Source organism: Phyllostomus hastatus, unplaced genomic scaffold, assembly GCF_019186645.2.
Source record: "Phyllostomus hastatus isolate PE091 unplaced genomic scaffold, TTU_PhHast_1.1 phas_contig_210, whole genome shotgun sequence".
In the NCBI taxonomy this organism is placed as follows: Eukaryota; Metazoa; Chordata; class Mammalia; order Chiroptera; family Phyllostomidae; genus Phyllostomus; species Phyllostomus hastatus.
Window position 1 is genome coordinate 20,406,246 of NW_025333737.1, and position 16,947 is coordinate 20,423,192.

General features: G+C 41.2%; 1 protein-coding gene across 4 annotated transcripts; it reads left to right on the forward strand.

Moving 5' to 3' along the window:
- Positions 1-254: 254 nt before the first annotated feature.
- Positions 255-16,383, forward strand: VEZF1 (vascular endothelial zinc finger 1). 4 transcript variants are annotated; one of them, XM_045836274.1, is made up of 6 exons: positions 255-575; positions 5,489-6,183; positions 6,951-7,014; positions 8,089-8,290; positions 9,707-9,844; positions 13,047-16,383. In XM_045836274.1, exons 1-6 carry the CDS (start codon positions 543-545, stop codon positions 13,472-13,474), a joined length of 1,560 nt encoding a protein of 519 aa, XP_045692230.1. In that variant the 5' UTR covers positions 255-542; the 3' UTR covers positions 13,475-16,383. The 4 variants fall into 4 exon arrangements, with proteins under 4 accessions (XP_045692230.1, XP_045692232.1, XP_045692231.1 ...); XM_045836276.1 differs by having other exon boundaries at positions 256-575; positions 8,107-8,290; XM_045836275.1 differs by having other exon boundaries at positions 257-575; positions 9,710-9,844.
- The last annotated feature ends 564 nt before the right edge of the window (positions 16,384-16,947 follow it).

Below are 16,947 nucleotides of genomic sequence, written 5' to 3' on the forward strand. Positions count from 1 at the left end.
CCGCTGAATGTATGATAGGGATGCGATGCTGCTGGGTAGTGTCCGAGACACCGGCGATGGCTCAGCGGTGCCCAGAGAGCCAGCGCCAGACCCTGGCGTCCTCCATCTTCCCTCCTGAGCTCCCCCTGCTCCAGCTGCCTGAGCCACGGACCGCAGCACCACACACCCCCGCGGGGGGGGACGCCGCGCCCCATCCCCGCCCCCGGCCCCACCCCAGCCCCCCCGCTGGGGCCCTGACCCCACCGCCCACAGGCACTGGCTGAGCTCCGAGGCGGCGAGCCGACAGCGGGGACGCCCAGGAGGGGTCCGGGCAACTGGGGGCTGCGGCGGCCGGGTCGGGGCTCCCCCCCCGCCCGCGCTCGCCGCGGCGGTGGTGCGTCCCGGAGGTTACCGGAAGTGGCCGCGCTCGGCGCTGCCATGTTGAGGAGCCGCCGCTGCCGCTGCCGCCGCCGCCGCCGCCGCCGCTTTGTTGTCGCCTCCTCCGGCTGAGGAGGCTCCCCGAGCGGGGGGAGTGGGGAGGAGGGGGGTCGGCCGCCGCAGCCATGGAGGCCAACTGGACCACGTTCCTGTTCCAGGTAGTGGGGGCCCCCCCGGGGGGGTACGGGGGGGACAGGGGGGCCGGGCCCCGGGCTGGCGGGCGGGCGGGCGCTCCTCCCTCCCTCCCGGCTCCGCTCTCCGGCCCGGCCTTAATCCCCCTTTGTTTTTCCGCCCGCCCGCCCCGGCGGAGCGGGGCTGCTGAGGTGAAAGAAGGCGGCCTCACGGGGTGCGGGGGAGAGAGCAGGCCTCGGGGTGAACCCTGGCCCCCCCTGCACACTCACGCACACGCACACACCCTTCCCTCCCGCCCTGAAAGGGAAGGGAGGAGGCCGGTCGCTGTCACCACCCGCGGCCCAGAGAAAGGAGGGCGCCGGGCCGCTGGATAGCGCGGGCCGCTCGGTCACGGCGCGCCGGGCCCGGCCCGCACCGTGGGGTGAGGGCGGTCCCCAGGTTCTACTCTCAGACCCCCCCAACACACACACACACACACACACACAAACACAAACACTCACGCACTCATTTTCCCTCGCTCTCCTTTTTCATCTCCCTCTGTTTTTGCGTATGGTGACTTTCTGACCCCCCCATCCCCGCTGAATAGCGGGTATCCCTGGGTTCCCCGCCACTCCCCCTTCCCGCCGCCCCACCTCGTGTTTATCCAGTTGGGGGTGTTGTGTGTATTTCCTCCCGCAAACTTTTTCACTAGATTTACATTTTTTCTTCCCCAAGCCCCTGCCCAAGTCTTGGCAGTTGACACCCTCTCCCTCTGTCCAGCTCTTCCGCCTGCCCATTCAGCCGGGGGATTCCCCCCGCCGGGCCGGGGCTGGGAGCAGTGGGGGCCGGGACTCCCGGAGGCCCGACCTCCTCCCGGAGCGCTTTTCTCTCTCCTTCCCATCTCGACGTTTCCTCCAACCAAGTGGGGGAGACAGAAAGTGGAGAGAGCAACCAGTCCGCTTACAAAGCCCCCAGATGAGTCATTCGTTGGGGTGTTGGTCTTCACTTTTTGCAGGAAACTTCAAAGTGACTGTAGCCAATACGTTGGCAGTCCTCTGGCCAGCCCGCTTTGGGTGGGGGACCCCTATTTGGAAGACCTGGGCTGGAACGTATATTTTTCCTGCTTGGTTTCTGTTTGCAAACGAAACACTTAGTGGGCAGTAGTGATGAGCTCACGAAGAAACTTCGAAACCGGAGGTTGGGAAGCTCATCACTTGAAGTGCGTTCTTCCCGCCTCTCGGAGTTATTTTCCTACTTTGAATAACTTAGTGAAATCCCAGACTCGTTTCTTGGGCTTTTGAGACCTTTTGGAACCAGGAACGGATGCAAAATTTTCAGAAACTTCTCCGAGCCACTAGACCCATCCCAGTGGAGTTAATACAGGGAATTGGATAATTCAAACATTACTTACCTATTGAGTAGAGTTGGTTGATTACTTTAAGAAATATATTTTAAATGTGAGTAATCTGATTTTTTTAAGTAGTTATTGAATTATATTCAGGCTTCTTAAAATCGAAGATACTCAAAAATTATGGAACTCACAAACGTCCCCACTTTCTCATTCTTAGCTAGTACTGTTTTATCTGGCTTTGATGAGCTTAATAATTGTGATAAGTGAACTTAAAGATGCATTGGAAAATAATTGATATATAACTAGCTGGCATCCAGGTTGGTGTAAAGGTGGTAAATACTATCTCCAGAGAAAGCTTTCAAATGGTCACTGTAAAATATGGGGTTAATAGGCCATTGAAGTGATTTTCACGTGAACAATGAATTAGCTTGACCATATTAAACCTGCTGTCTATATACTTAATGGAAGTTGAAAAAAAAACAGGAGTTCTTTATGTAAAGGAAAAACCCACAACTAATTTTTGGAAAGCTAGTTGAAAAATCTTTTGGAATATTCTTATTATTATTTTCCTAGATGAAGCAAATGCCAAGCATTTATTGATCAACTATTTAATTAGATTTTATATTATTTAATTTTTTTCAGCTATTAAAATCTTTTTCTCCACCTGATGGAGGAGTGTTGGTCATGGCTGACCCTGGGCTTGACAATGTGTGCAGTGAAAATGGTTGGAAAACTTAGAATTTAGAGCTGAGGACAGTTGAATGGGTAAAGAATATTTGTCTTTTCTATGGAAAGGCATGAATAGACTTAGTTTCAGTTTTAAGTAATTTTCTCTGGGGAAATGGAGACTTACACTCTCTCGTTTTGTTTCCTGGAGCATCGTACTGAATTTATATTTTAAAACAATTTAAGACATGCTTGCTTTCCAGATAACCTGGCGGAAAGTGAAAGCCATAGTTGTTAAAATGTTTGATGGATGATTCTCCTAACAGGACATTCAAGATATGACTCACTGATGCTAATTTGTTTCAGTACAAAATCTTTTACCCTCTGGCACTGGAGATTTCATGGTGCCATATCCTACCACCCTGGGTGATGAAATAACATTTGTTTTGTTTTTTGCCAGCCCCACAAAAAAGAAAGCTTAGGAGGGTTTTAAAAGCCTTGAAAGAGATGGGAGATACAATTAAAACTTTAGTTTGATGATGCTAGTCAAATAAAGGTGTACCCATAAGTTATGTACATATTTTAAATCACTTAATTGAAGGCAGGCTGTGGTTGTTATTTTACTCTGTCTCTCCCCCAGAGAACAAGTTGGGGAAACCCACTTCCCCTCTTAGAAGGCTTCATGTAGCAGTGTGGGGATCCTAGGAATCCTCAGAGAGAGATTTCCCTAGTGGTCGAGGTATTCCACAGCATTTCACCCAAGAAGCAGGGACCTGGTGTGACCCTCGTGTGAGAGTGAGCTTCAGCAATGCTGTAAAAATACTTTATGTTGCCACAGACATCTGAATTGGTAAAATGGCAGTAAGTGCTTTTAGTACTACATCAAACTAATGGTTGTTTAGAATTAAAAAATGCCTCTAAACACTGTAAGTCTGAACTTTGTCCAGAAGATTTGCATTCCCTATTATCTGATCTGTTGCCTTTGAAATTGTATATCTTGAGCTATCTTCAGCTATTAACCGTTTATGTACTGTATGGAAACTTGAGTATCCTACAGCCAGGTTGGAAAGGGGATAAGGGTAGAGTCCAGATTCTTTAGTTTTTACTAATGTAATATGGGTAGACACTGACGTTTACAAGAGCTCCATAAATTAAAAGTAGACTATAATTCAGTATGATCGCTAAGTCCAGAAAGATACTCATAAGTGAGCACAAAATTTCTATGAGTACTTCCAGGACTCAAGGGAGATTTGATCAAAATTATTAAATTGAAACTGGTAGCTCTGGATACCATATCTCCTAATGCTTTAGGGGAGCCTGGTTCCAGGTTTAGCTGTTGCGCAGCAGTCAGGAAAGTAAACATGGAGCAATGATAGATGTTCTTACCCATCAGGGAGGAACTCTGTGTGAGTGTGTGTGTCTTTCTCCTTGTTTTTTTCTCCCTAAGTTAACTGTTGGACTAGTGGTTATAGAGTGAGAAGGGTAAAGAAGCGTCTAGAATGTCTAAGATGGTAGGATGGGCTCTTCCTAGAACAATGTATTCTTAAAGTATTTGAAACTCTTAACCTCTGAGTGCATGTATCCCTTTAGGATTACAAAACTCAAGCATAGGGGTTTGGGCTCACTGTTAAAGAGTTTCAGAGATAATGTTGGTAAAGTACAACATATTAGGAAGAACTCTTTGAGAAATTTTTTCCTGTCATTTCCTAAATGTGTATCAGTATGGAGGTATGGAGATTTTGAAAGAATCAAAACCAAAAGAATACTCATAAATAACAGGAACTTAATCCATGATGAAATTTTTTATTTCAGTGCAATTAAGTAAATTTCCAGACAATGTCCAGTTCCCAGTTTTGGAATGTAGAAGCACATTATAACAGCAAATGTCTAATACTTTTTTTTAAATTTTTTTAAGATTTTACTTATTTTTAGGGAGGGCAGAAGGAGGGAGAAAGAAAGGGAGAGAAACATTTGATATGTGAGGAGAAACATCAGTCGGTTGCGTCTTGCACGTGCCCACAACCCAGGCATGTGCCCTGACCCAGAATCAAACCAGTGACCTTACACTTGTAGGGTGATGCCCAACCAACTGAGCCACACCAGTCAGGGCTAAATGTCTAATACTTTAACAGAACCTACAACTCTTGGATGGAGAAGAAAATAAAAGGAATTTTAATTATTTATAGTTTGTTTTCTCTTGATCTGTCTTTGAGAGTATAGGATTTGAACAACTAATGTTGCTAAAGGATACAGACATCTATGAACTGAGAGACAACTGGCAGGTGTTTTTCTGTGGGCTACCTTCACAGATGCCTTCCAGGTTGACTAATAGGAGGTTTCACTTCAACCAAATCTTTTAGTAGAGTTAAATGAACAATTTTAAAAGTAAACTTAAATAGCATATGTGCTCAGAGAATTAGGTTTCTTTTATCACTTAGCAACAGCCTCTCTCCTCAATCATAAGCTTTCTCATGGAAAAGGAGAGACATAATACTTTTCTTTTCCTAGGTAATAGACAAGTAGATGATTGTGTATGTTTCGTGCATTACTGTAGTAAGGTACTGTTAAATAAGTCTGGAGTGTAATTTTTTTGACAAGTTATTTAAACTTGGTTTCAACACTGGCAGACTAATGCAAACTGATTTCATCGCTGCTATGTCCCTTATGAACCAGGGTGGAGTATAGTTTAGTCAGCTGTTTGAAAGCAAGATCACTGTCAGCAACTTAGTCGAGCAAGTTTTGGCTCCACACAGTGATTTTAATGCTTTATATTGAGAGCTCTTCAGAGGAGCTAGGTGATTGCTGGATCTTTGCTGTAGAGAGTTGCTTACAGGCTTCTTTGATTGTTTCTTCTGGTCTCTGGTCTCTGTTGTTTGGAGCATGTTGAATTTTGAAGGTCATTGTGAGAGACTGAGTTTCTGAAGTGTAAATGTTTGGTTTTAGACCCATGAAGGCTCTCATCACCAACAGCAGGCAGCACAAAACAGCCTGCTGCCCCTCCTGAGCTCTGCTGTGGAGCCCCCTGATCAGAAACCATTACTTCCAATACCGATAACTCAGAAACCTCAGGCTGCACCAGAAACATTAAAGGATGCCATTGGGATTAAAAAAGAAAAACCCAAAACTTCATTTGTGTGCACTTACTGCAGTAAAGCTTTCAGGGACAGCTATCACCTGAGGCGCCATGAGTCCTGCCATACAGGGATCAAGTTGGTGTCCCGGGCAAAGAAAACCCCCACTACAGTGGTTCCTCTTATCTCCACCATCGCTGGGGACAGCAGCCGAACTTCGCTGGTCTCAACCATTGCAGGCATCTTGTCAACAGTCACTACATCTTCCTCGGGCACCAACCCCAGCAGCAGTGCCAGCACCACAGCTATGCCTGTGACCCAGTCTGTCAAGAAACCCAGTAAGCCTGTTAAGAAGAACCATGCTTGCGAGATGTGTGGGAAGGCCTTCCGAGATGTGTACCACCTCAATCGGCACAAGCTCTCCCACTCAGACGAGAAGCCCTTCGAGTGTCCTATTTGTAACCAGCGCTTCAAGAGGAAGGACCGGATGACTTACCATGTGAGGTCTCATGAAGGAGGCATCACCAAACCCTATACTTGCAGTGTTTGTGGGAAAGGCTTCTCGAGGTACTGCATTTTGCTTTGCTTTTTTTCATTATGGTATTCAGTGAACTTCAGTTTTGTTTCTCTGTGCTCTAGAAGGTTTATGTGAGAATAGATGCAGGCAGGCCTGTGTTATTAGAGGAGATTGGTGATAGATAAAGTATTTCACCTCCAGGTCTAATTGCAGATTGATGTGGTTGACAAGTGGTGACATAGAGATTAACTTACTATTTCATTTAAGAAGTACGTTGGTGGACTCAGGCCTTCATTTGGCATATGGATACTTCTTATCACTGCATAACCACCAGATGCCAGTTCAGTTGGGTGACTAGACATGAAGTTCACTGCATAAATCAAAGAAACTTATTTTTTGGAAGTTAGGATGACCTTGGATATTCTAAATAAAAATTCTTAGGAGAATGTTTTTCCTTTTTGTGTGTGGTTACTAACATTTCACTAATTTTCATTTTTAAAGGTTTTTAAAATATAAAGTATATATAGTACTAGCTGTTTCTGGCAAGTATTAACTAAAACTTTGGGTATTTTGTAATTGTAAAGAATCAAGACCTAATATGATTTGATGTTGACTAGGAGAGAAAACAGGTAAAATTTTTGTTTATGATAAGAGAGGTAAGGAGGCTTGCACGGGGGTGGAGGGGGATTTGGTAATTCTGCTAGCTTTCTTTAAAATGTCCCCCACCCAAATCTGCCAAGCATGTGTACATCACAGTAAGTAGCATTTCTCTATGTGTGTTCCATTATATCTTCTGTTGAAACTCTCTCTTTCACAGGCCTGACCATTTAAGCTGTCACGTAAAACATGTCCATTCAACAGAAAGACCCTTCAAATGCCAAGTAAGAGTTAAAATGACTTATCCTTAGTGTAGCGCTTGATGCACATTGTCCCGAAGGTCTGAGCCAACCAAGTCTCACCATTCTTGAATAGTGTTAAAAATCACTGACTTGAGTAAATGTGATCCATTTGAATTCTAGTTTTATAAAATATAAATGACAGCTTCTATTTCTGTGGAGCAAGATCATTTAAAATGTAAATGTGTTGTTTTTGTTGAACTGCATTTCCCTTTCCTTGGGCAACAGCAATTTATTGTTATGAGAAAATAATTATAGTCTTGCAAAGGTTGTGTATTGAAATAAATAAATGAATGAAGTGCTTTAAATTAATTTCTGGGTTGATGGTTGAAGTTGTATTAATTGTAATAGAAGAAAATACAAATTTTCTTCCAAAAGCTATCACTTACTGGATTTTTGTCAGCTACTGCCAAATTGGAGCATTTTCTAGTTGCTTACAAATGTTTTCATGTTAACAATTTTATTTAGCATAAATTGTGATAATGAAAAGGTATAAGAATTGTGCTAAATCAAATTATTGTTTTAGGTATCAGTAATTTTAATTTGTTGCTGGTTGTCTTTTTTGTTCCCTTTTGTTAAATTTGTTAATGACTGATTTTATTGAGTAAATGATTTGAATCCTAAGAAAACCTCAATTGGACAAAGAAAGCTAGTGTCATTATGAGTGAGTGCCTTCTGTGTGTGAGGCCTTGGGTCAGGCTCTTAATCCAGCAGTAATTTTGTGAGGTAGGTATTATTATTTTACAGATAAGGAGGCAAATTCAGATATGTTAACCAACCTGCTCAGTGTTCCACTGTTTGGTGAACTGGGGAGCTGGATTTAAATCTAGGTTTAACTCTAAAGCTCACATCTCACTGCTCTGTGTTGATATTTTTTCTTTCCTTAAAATGTAAGGGTCTAAAATTTACCAAGTATTTTATTATGATTATGTTTCTGGGTAACACATACAATTAAAATTCAGCTAACTCAGTCGGCTTGCTCTTAATGGGTAGGGTAATGCCTAGAATATAACGTACTTTAAAATGAGTAGAACAGGATAGTCTATATTTAAAAAAAAGTTTTCCTCCCTCATGCAGACGTGCACTGCTGCCTTTGCCACCAAAGACAGACTGCGGACACACATGGTGCGCCACGAAGGCAAGGTGTCGTGTAACATCTGTGGGAAGCTCCTGAGTGCGGCATACATCACCAGCCACCTAAAGACACACGGGCAGAGCCAAAGTATCAACTGTAATACATGCAAACAAGGCATCAGTAAAAGTAAGTGAAGCTTCAAACTGTATTTCTTTTGCATTGTTTTTAAAATGTATCAAAGGTGTTTTTGCTGTGTATTATTGTTCATCTTGCATGTTTCCTGCTATTACTAATGTCTGCAAACATGCAGTAAGGGAGAGTATGTGTTATTATTAGAAATATTCTTCATATGCATGTGTACAAACAGCACTGATTTTGCTTGCAATCCTGTGCTTGTCTAATAACAGCCATGTTAAAAGAGCAGAATTTCGCCATAGCTTTTTTTCAGTGTGTGCCTTCTTTGGGGTTTGAATAAAAGGATCTAGTGTGTTAGAATTGTGGCAGTAATAAAAGCCACATTAGGAAGTTGCATCATATCCAGTATCCAGGCAATTTTAATTGTTTTCATTTAATGTTAGGAAGATTCTTAAACATCAGTGTCTCCTAACTCCTGATTTTTATTAATATGTCCTTAATAACCTTAAAGATGAAAGCAGTGTTAATTTGCTTTTCAAACCCAAATCTGTCCATAGAGAAATGAGATACCATATCCATTTTAAGGTTTAAATTCTTTTTTTTTTTTTAAGAGTTTATTTATTTATTTTTAGAGAGGGAAGGGAGAGAGAGAGAAACATCAGTGTGCGGTTGCTGGGGGTCATGGCCTGCAACCCAGGCATGTACCCTGACTGGGAATCGAACCTGCAACACTTGGGTTCACAGCCCATGCTCAATCCACTGAGCTATGCCAGCCAGGGCTAAGGTTTAAATTCTTCGCTAACCTTAAATTCAGAGTTGAAGATAGAATGTTCCAGGGATTTATGAATAAAATTTAATGTTTTCATTGACCCAGGCTTTTTCTTTAAGATTTCCCTAACCACCAGAAAAGAAATATTTTCCTAATTCTATCCTATTACACATTCTATTATGTATGTACTTTATACAGCAGAAACATAAAATTTTCAAAATAGGTGGACAAAAGTAAATAATGTTTAATGTGTTTTAATCTCATCCATTTTTGCTTATTTATAAGTACATGTAAGTATCTAGTATGTCGTTCTTTATAACTTTATAAAAATTTACTTTTATAGAGTGTACATCACCTTGGTCAAGTAATCAGGTATTTTAGCTATTTTGATGATCATTAATTAGTCCATGCTAATATTACCCAAGGTCCATTCTAAAGCTTGCTTTTTAATATAGCAAAGAACTCTTTTCTCTTTTATATTGGTTTTCTCTAGCTCTCTAGTATTTTTATTAATTTATCCATTTTGACCAATATAGACATGAACAGCAAAAAAAAGATGCACTATAGTAAAAACTCTCAAGTGAAATGATAAAGACCATAGAGGCACAAAGAGTCAAAGTATCAAAGTTTTGGATTTTGGAAAAATAGCCATACTTGAATTTCAAGGTAAACGTAGTGTTTCTGGTTTGTCTTTGGAGTAGCATGCATGAATGATGAGACCAGCAACCAGAAGCAGCAGCAGCAGCAGCAGCAGCAGCAACATGTGACAAGCTGGCCAGGGAAGCAGGTAGAGACACTGAGACTGTGGGAAGAAGCTGTCAAAGCAAGAAAGAAAGGTAAGAAAGATGAGGTGTTCTAGTGCTCAAAGTATGGCTAAGAAGTATTTTCAGTTTAGGGGATCCAGTTTTATGGAAACATGGAAATACTATACACTGGGAAATACAAGTTATTGGCAATAATGCTTTCCAGCTTCCAGATACAGTTGTTGTTGTTGTTGTTGTTTTAAATAGAATTTTTTTTACTAGTATTTCTTAAGTTCTTTCTTTTGATTACTTTTTGTTACAAATTTAGAACAAATTTGGTCCTTTGCTATATATGCTCAGAATCCATTTTTATGTGAACCTCTGTGCGTTAGGGGCTCCTTTTTTCTGTCTTAAAATATTAGCACTTTTAGAGGTGGCTGAAATACCCTTTTGTGTATATAAATTCATTTTCTTACAGCTGTGCAATTTTCTGCTGTTTAGTGTTCTTTCTGTATTGTTTTATTTGTTACATACTTATTATACAATGTCTTTTCTCTTGGTGTCACTCTTAATGTCATTCAGTCTGTCACTGGAGCTGGCATTAGCTTAACATGTATGTACTTCAGTTTTTAGAGATTGTTATAATTGAGAATGATCTGCTTTTCTCTCATGTATCTAAGAATCAGCGAGTATGAGTTCTCAACAGTTTTTTAACTTACTAGTTGTAGGTTTGGCTTCTGGACTACTGTCCAGCCGTTTCAATTAAATCATTTTGTCAATATACCATCAGCCACAGGACAGATTCCTAAATTTCTTATTTTCTCCCCCTACTCCTACCATGTCTTACTGTTTCATTTTAAACTCATGTGGAATCTTCTGGGTGTAGGCTCCTCTGTAATTCCTTTGCTGTGTAGTTTCTTCTATCCTTTGCTTTCACGTGGTGTGGCTGTTCCCTTCCTCAGATCCCTTGTAAACACTCCGTACTTCGATAAAGATAAAAGGAATAGCATCCTTTTTCATACATCCACTGGCATTGGAGGAAAAGAATGCAGCAGTCCAGATAGGCTTTCTGCCCTTCCTCAGGTGCTGCTTGTTCCGGTCTCCCAAGTGAAGATTTGTCATTACTTTGATAAAATGCACTGTGGTAGGAAAAGGGGTGGAGAATGGTGGGAGAAGGGGCAGAAAAGTGTGTGTGTGTGTGTGTCTGTATGCTGTGTTAATTGCATAGTAGGTTGAAAGCCTGCCATTAAGAATGTTTGACTTTGAGGAGTGAGAGTGAAAATGTTTGAAGGCACAGAAAAGGACTCTTAGATTTTTTAAAAATGAGGAGGATGTGGAGAGGTGGTAGATGACAGAGTGAAAACTTCTTTGGTGAAAACTGGATACCATCATCTCAAAAGTGAGTTGGCTTCTGTCATTCTTTGTTTCTTTCTGCACTCTTCTATTTGGTATTGTATTTCAGTTTGCTTGCACAATAAGACTCAATTGTTTGGTTCATCTTCTGACCTCCATGAAACAAAATGTTATTGTATTCCCATTTGTACCATGAATCTCTCTGGAAATGACCAATTGATGTTAGAAACTTCTGTATTTATATTAGTAAATGTCATGTTTTGGGGGAGAGGAAACTCCTGACCTGACAGCCTAAACTTGAATCAGCATATTCCTTTTGGATATTGGACTTAAATAATGTAATATAAGTTCCCAAACTTGGAAGACAATTAAGTCATCATCTTTGCAGCTTTTTAAAAAAACATGGATTTCCCAGGTTCCATCTAACTCTCACTATGGGATTTCCTGGGAAGCCATTTTTTAAAAAGCTCCCTAAATGGTTTTGATCATTAGCCAGATTTGGGAATCTTTGATGTAGAGTACGGAGTATGCCAAAGTTACATCATAATGATCAAGGAAGGGCTCCTGATTGACTCAGGGGTCTACCTGAGGTGATTTGACCCACATGAGGAAAGTGTGCAGACCTCCATCTTCAGTTTCAAATACATTTTTTTATTTTGACAGTCAACTCACAGCCAGCCCACCCATTGGTCTTCTTACTAGTGTTTGGTGACACACCAGCAGATGGTGCTGAATTTTGTTGAGGGTAGGGGTCTCACCTCCAAAGGAAGTTTTCTTTTAAGATGGTTTTGCTGGATTAACAAGGGTCCCCTCAACTCACTGCAAGGTCTTCTGGCCTGGTTAGTCCTCCTTGGTATGTATGGTTGGTGGCGTGTATAATATGTGTAGTTAAGTGACTCCAGGCATAAAGTAGGTGACTGGTAGCATCAGAAAGAGAAGAAATGGTAGTGGGACAAGAGCATAAACCTACTGAGGGATAATTGTTCTTTTTTAAAACAGGGACACTACCAGAAACAATGGGGTTATTTAACGAAAATGATTTTTCTAAGACTGAAATAAGTAGATAATATTAAAATAGCTTGTTTATCTACCTCTACTTTTGGATTTTAAAAACCTTAGCCGAATGAGAAGGTTTAAGAGTAAATACAGCCCTGGCTGGTATGGGTCAGCGGATTGAGTGCCGCCGGCCTGTGAACCAAGGGGTCACTGGTTCGAATCCCAGTCAGAGCACATGCCTGGGCTGCAAGCCAGATCCCCGGTGGGGGGGGGGGTGCATGAGAGGCAACCACACATCAATGTTTCTCTCCCTCTCTTTTCTCCCTCCTTTCCCCTCTCTAAAAATAAATAAATAAATAAAAATTTTAAAAAGTAAATACAGCATTGAGGATCCACACCTCACCTCCCTCTGCTAGGTACAAGGTGCCTTATGAGAAGATTTTTTTGATTATCTGTTACTGTGGAACCATCAGCCCAGCCCTTTGTAAACAAGCTCTTGTTGCCTGGCCTGCTATGGTTGGCTCTTCCCAGGATATTCTTTAGAACTCAGAGGAACTGCACAAAGTGGTAATGAGAATACTTTAGCCCTCCTTGATTTCTCCCCCTACCCCCAAAGTGTCTTGCAGAAACTAACTCATCTTCTCAGTGTCACTGGGAGGTAAATAAGTAAATCTAAACTTCAGACCAAAAGTGCCAGGGCTAAATAAGTTGCCTAAGTCCTTGAGGGAGATACACTATCAGAAGAGAGATTTGCATATGCTGGGATTCCTGGCCCCTAGTCTTATGCTCAGAAGAATCCTCCCTTCCTGTTGACTGTTTGATAGAAAACTAATTTAATTCATGAAATGTTTGTTCTTTTTAATTAAAAGAAATTGAGGCAGAAGCTGTTTGTGAATTTCGTTCACTGTTTTGAGAATCTAAAGGCCCTTTTGTGTTCTTATTTTAGAAGCTGCTAACCTGTGCCAAACCTCCACGGCTGCTACGACGCCTGTGACTCTCACTACTCCATTCAATATAACATCCTCTGTGTCGTCTGGGACTATGTCAAACCCAGTCACAGTGGCAGCTGCAATGAGCATGAGAAGCCCAGTAAATGTTTCAAGTGCAGTTAATATAACCAGTCCAATGAACATAGGGCACCCTGTAACTATAACCAGTCCACTATCCATGACTTCTCCTTTAACGCTCACTACCCCAGTCAATCTACCCACTCCTGTCACTGCTCCAGTGAATATAGCACACCCTGTCACAATCACATCTCCAATGAACCTGCCCACGCCTATGACTTTAGCCGCCCCTCTCAATATAGCAATGAGGCCTGTAGAGAGCATGCCTTTCTTACCCCAAGCTTTGCCTACATCACCACCTTGGTAAACAGTATTATAAAATCAAAATATGGGTTAAAGTAAATATTTACCAGCAATTTTTAGTAAAGCAAAAAGTAAACCATGAAATTGGGAGGTTTTATTACATTACTTAATAATAGTGCAGTAGCATTTTTCTCCAATTTGGCTGGGGTTGTTCAAAGTAGGGTGTGTGTATAACTTATCACTGGACCATTTTAGTTTAATGAGAAATTCCTTTTAGCTTACACCATTGCTTAAACAGGATAGTAGTTGGTAAGATGAAATGCCAGAATTAAAACCAATCATAAAAAGCAAAACCCATTTCAAAATTTAAAAAAACAGCATTAGTTTCTAATCCCAAGAAATCATTTTATTCTAAACACTAGCAGAACTCTTCTCTCAATATAAGTGGATGGCTGATTTTAACCTGAAGTTCTAAATCCACAAATTGAGAGCTAGTGTAGAATTGTCTGTGTTTATTGTTTTTATGAAATACATGCATTGTCATAATAAAATGCATTTCAGAGAATATGCATTTTACCTTTGGGAATATGTTAATTTCAGGCAGCATTCCCTATGGGAAAGGTGATACCAGCTCTGATATGCAAAGCATATGATAATTTATCATTCTAACTTCAACATATAATAGGGATTGTGACCTGATATTTGGAGATGTAAATATTGCTCAGCATATTAATCCTGATGGAACATAGCACTGTAGTTGACTTTTTTAAAAAATTAAAAAAAAACAAAATATATAAATTGTGTTTTGGTAAGAAAACGCTGCAACTGACAGGAGAAGTCAAGTGTGCGGACAGGCAGACTCCTAACAAATGGAGGCTAATGGGACTCCTGTTCAGGAGCCAAGGAATGCTTTGGAACATTTAAAATTATTGCTTTAAATTGGAAGACGCTGGAGGCACTGGGATGTGATACGCCCCTCTCTCCCAATCAAAGCCTGTTGATGTTACAACAGGGAAAGATAAGTTAGTTCCTCACTAGAGTTTATGTCTTATATTAAATTGTATACAGTTTTTATTCTAACCACTAACTAGGTAGTATGCCCCTTCAGAACAAGCAGAGTGTATTTTTTTCATTTCTCCTTTCATAATCAAGTATTGTGCAGATTTTCAACTTTGTAAATATGGGTATCACTTTTTTTTTCTTTGAGAAAACACTTGTATCGGCTTTGTGGTGTTTTCAGGGAGACAGCTATCTGTCTGCTCTCCCTGTAGAAACCAGCAATGATTGTGCACGTTAAGACATGTGCTTTTTTATTAGCAGGATATTTTATCTCTGTACATAAAGTAGAAACCAAAAGCTAGGGAAACAGATACCCTTTACACCATCATGTCACACATTAATGTTTTTAAAGCATTGTGTTTTAAAAATAGTTACTAAAACCAAGACGCTGTGATTTTTTTTTAAGTTACAATATGTTTTGGGGTTTTTTTCTCTTTTTAATCTTACAGTTCAGAGAAATGGAAATTAGTTGTGGTAATCTTGCAGTTTATGTTTGCAGGACTGACTATCAAACTGGATGACTTCCATTTATACCCCACTGTGTCAGTTCAAGCATCAAAATACCTTGTATCTGAGTCAGACTTCCTACATCAGGGATAGGTATCTGTGTCATTATACAAACAGTTCGAGGGGGTTGAACTACATAGTAAAAAATGAAATAAATAGTACTTAGTGTAAAATAATTTTATAAATGATCTTTTGTACTTTAGGACATTAAATTGTACAACTTTTGTATATATAAAAGCTTAGGAACTTTCTGTTTAGCAGGAAGGCACCACATTCCTACACTTTTAATGTATATGTTTGTTATAATGTCCATGTAAACATACCCTATGTTTGTGCCTTTTAATTAGTTTGTCTCAATAAACAAAATGTAGAGAAAAATATGTAGCTATGACTTTGTTACAACTGTTCTATCCACAGTACAAAGATGGTTTGTTTTTAATATGTAGAGCATTATGTGTGGACTACTGGAAGGACTCACGTAGGGAAGGCCCATGCGTGGCCCTACTGAGGCTTCAATTGGGCAGGTGGTGGCCACGTTTGGAGGAAGCCCACACTTCCTGGCATGCAGCCCCAGGACTGGGTTCTGGCTTTGCCTGCTGGGACCTGTCACCTCTGACTAGGCTGGTGATCACAATCCTCCATGATTCAAATAGCCCTGGCCTCCTCCACAGTGGCCCAAGGAACAGTACTCAGTGGGGGCAGGTGTGGACCCTAGCCCTAGGCTAGAGTGTGGTTTTAAGAACCCTGAAACTATTAGTTCTTAAAAAAAAAAAGATAAATACTAGAAATGATTGTTTTATCAACGCATTGTATAATAAACAGGAGTGAGACTTCATTGTATGACTTCAGTTAAAATACTATTTTGTATGCATTCTTTATTCACTTAAGAAGCTTGTCTGCAATAATAAAGCCACGTTGTGTCTTCTTTTGGGAAGAAAGAGTTGGCAGTATGGGGGTGGCGGTGAACTACTGAAGGGGGTACCTAGTAGGTTGTGTGGTGAAATTCTTCTGTGTCTTGGAACTGGAATTGAGTTTTGATGCTGATGAACTGATTCAACCAAGTGTTGAAGGCACAACGGCCACCCCACCGCTCTACGAAAAAAGCAGAGGTTTTGTTTTCTCCTTCTGGTTGTAACCTGGTTGAGAGCAACCCCTTTATCAGATTAGCAGCTAACCAGTTGTATTAGATAATCCTCAAATCTGACATCAGCCTGTTATGCTCTAGGGCTTGCTGCTTGGCCTGCATTTGCCTTTCATTGTGTATTCATTTCCCTCCCAAGGTGTGCTCCTAAATGAAGGTTTCTATGTAAGCAGATGATGATTTTTCCTGTCAATACCAGCACTGTATTACTAACATGCAAAATACTGCAGATTTATTTTGACAAATTAAAGTTAACCGGTCACAAATGTTATGATTGATTGCTTAATACCTCAGAAGCTTCACCAACTCACCATGATAGAGAAATTGTTGAAGCACTGCTTCTCCAGGTGCACACAAGTCGGTACTGGGCTGGAGAGAGAAGGAGGAACTGTCAGGCTGGTTGGTATTGAGATACTGTGGGAGGGTGGAGATGCACCAGACTGACTGACTGGAGACGTACCCCTGCCAATCAGTTGGAATAAAAGCCCAGGGAGCCAGGCCTTGGGAGTGGCCACAAGCTTAGCCCCCAGTTCTACCCAAAAGAGGTGGGCTTAAAACATTTCTTCTCATACTCCAGAACTCAAGTTTCTTTGCTTGAAAGGGGCTTCAGGCTGGATTCCAAATCCACTTGTGTTCCACTAGATGCATCATTTGATTACCAACAGTGGATCAGGCACCGTTAAGTACTAACGGACATGTAAAGGTGATGAAGACAAAGGCTCTAAAGAGATGACAAGTACCCAAATGAGGGCATCACTACACAGCAAATCAAGATGAATCTGACACTTCATTTTATGAAAAAGCTGTGGATAGCTACATCTGTTTAACAC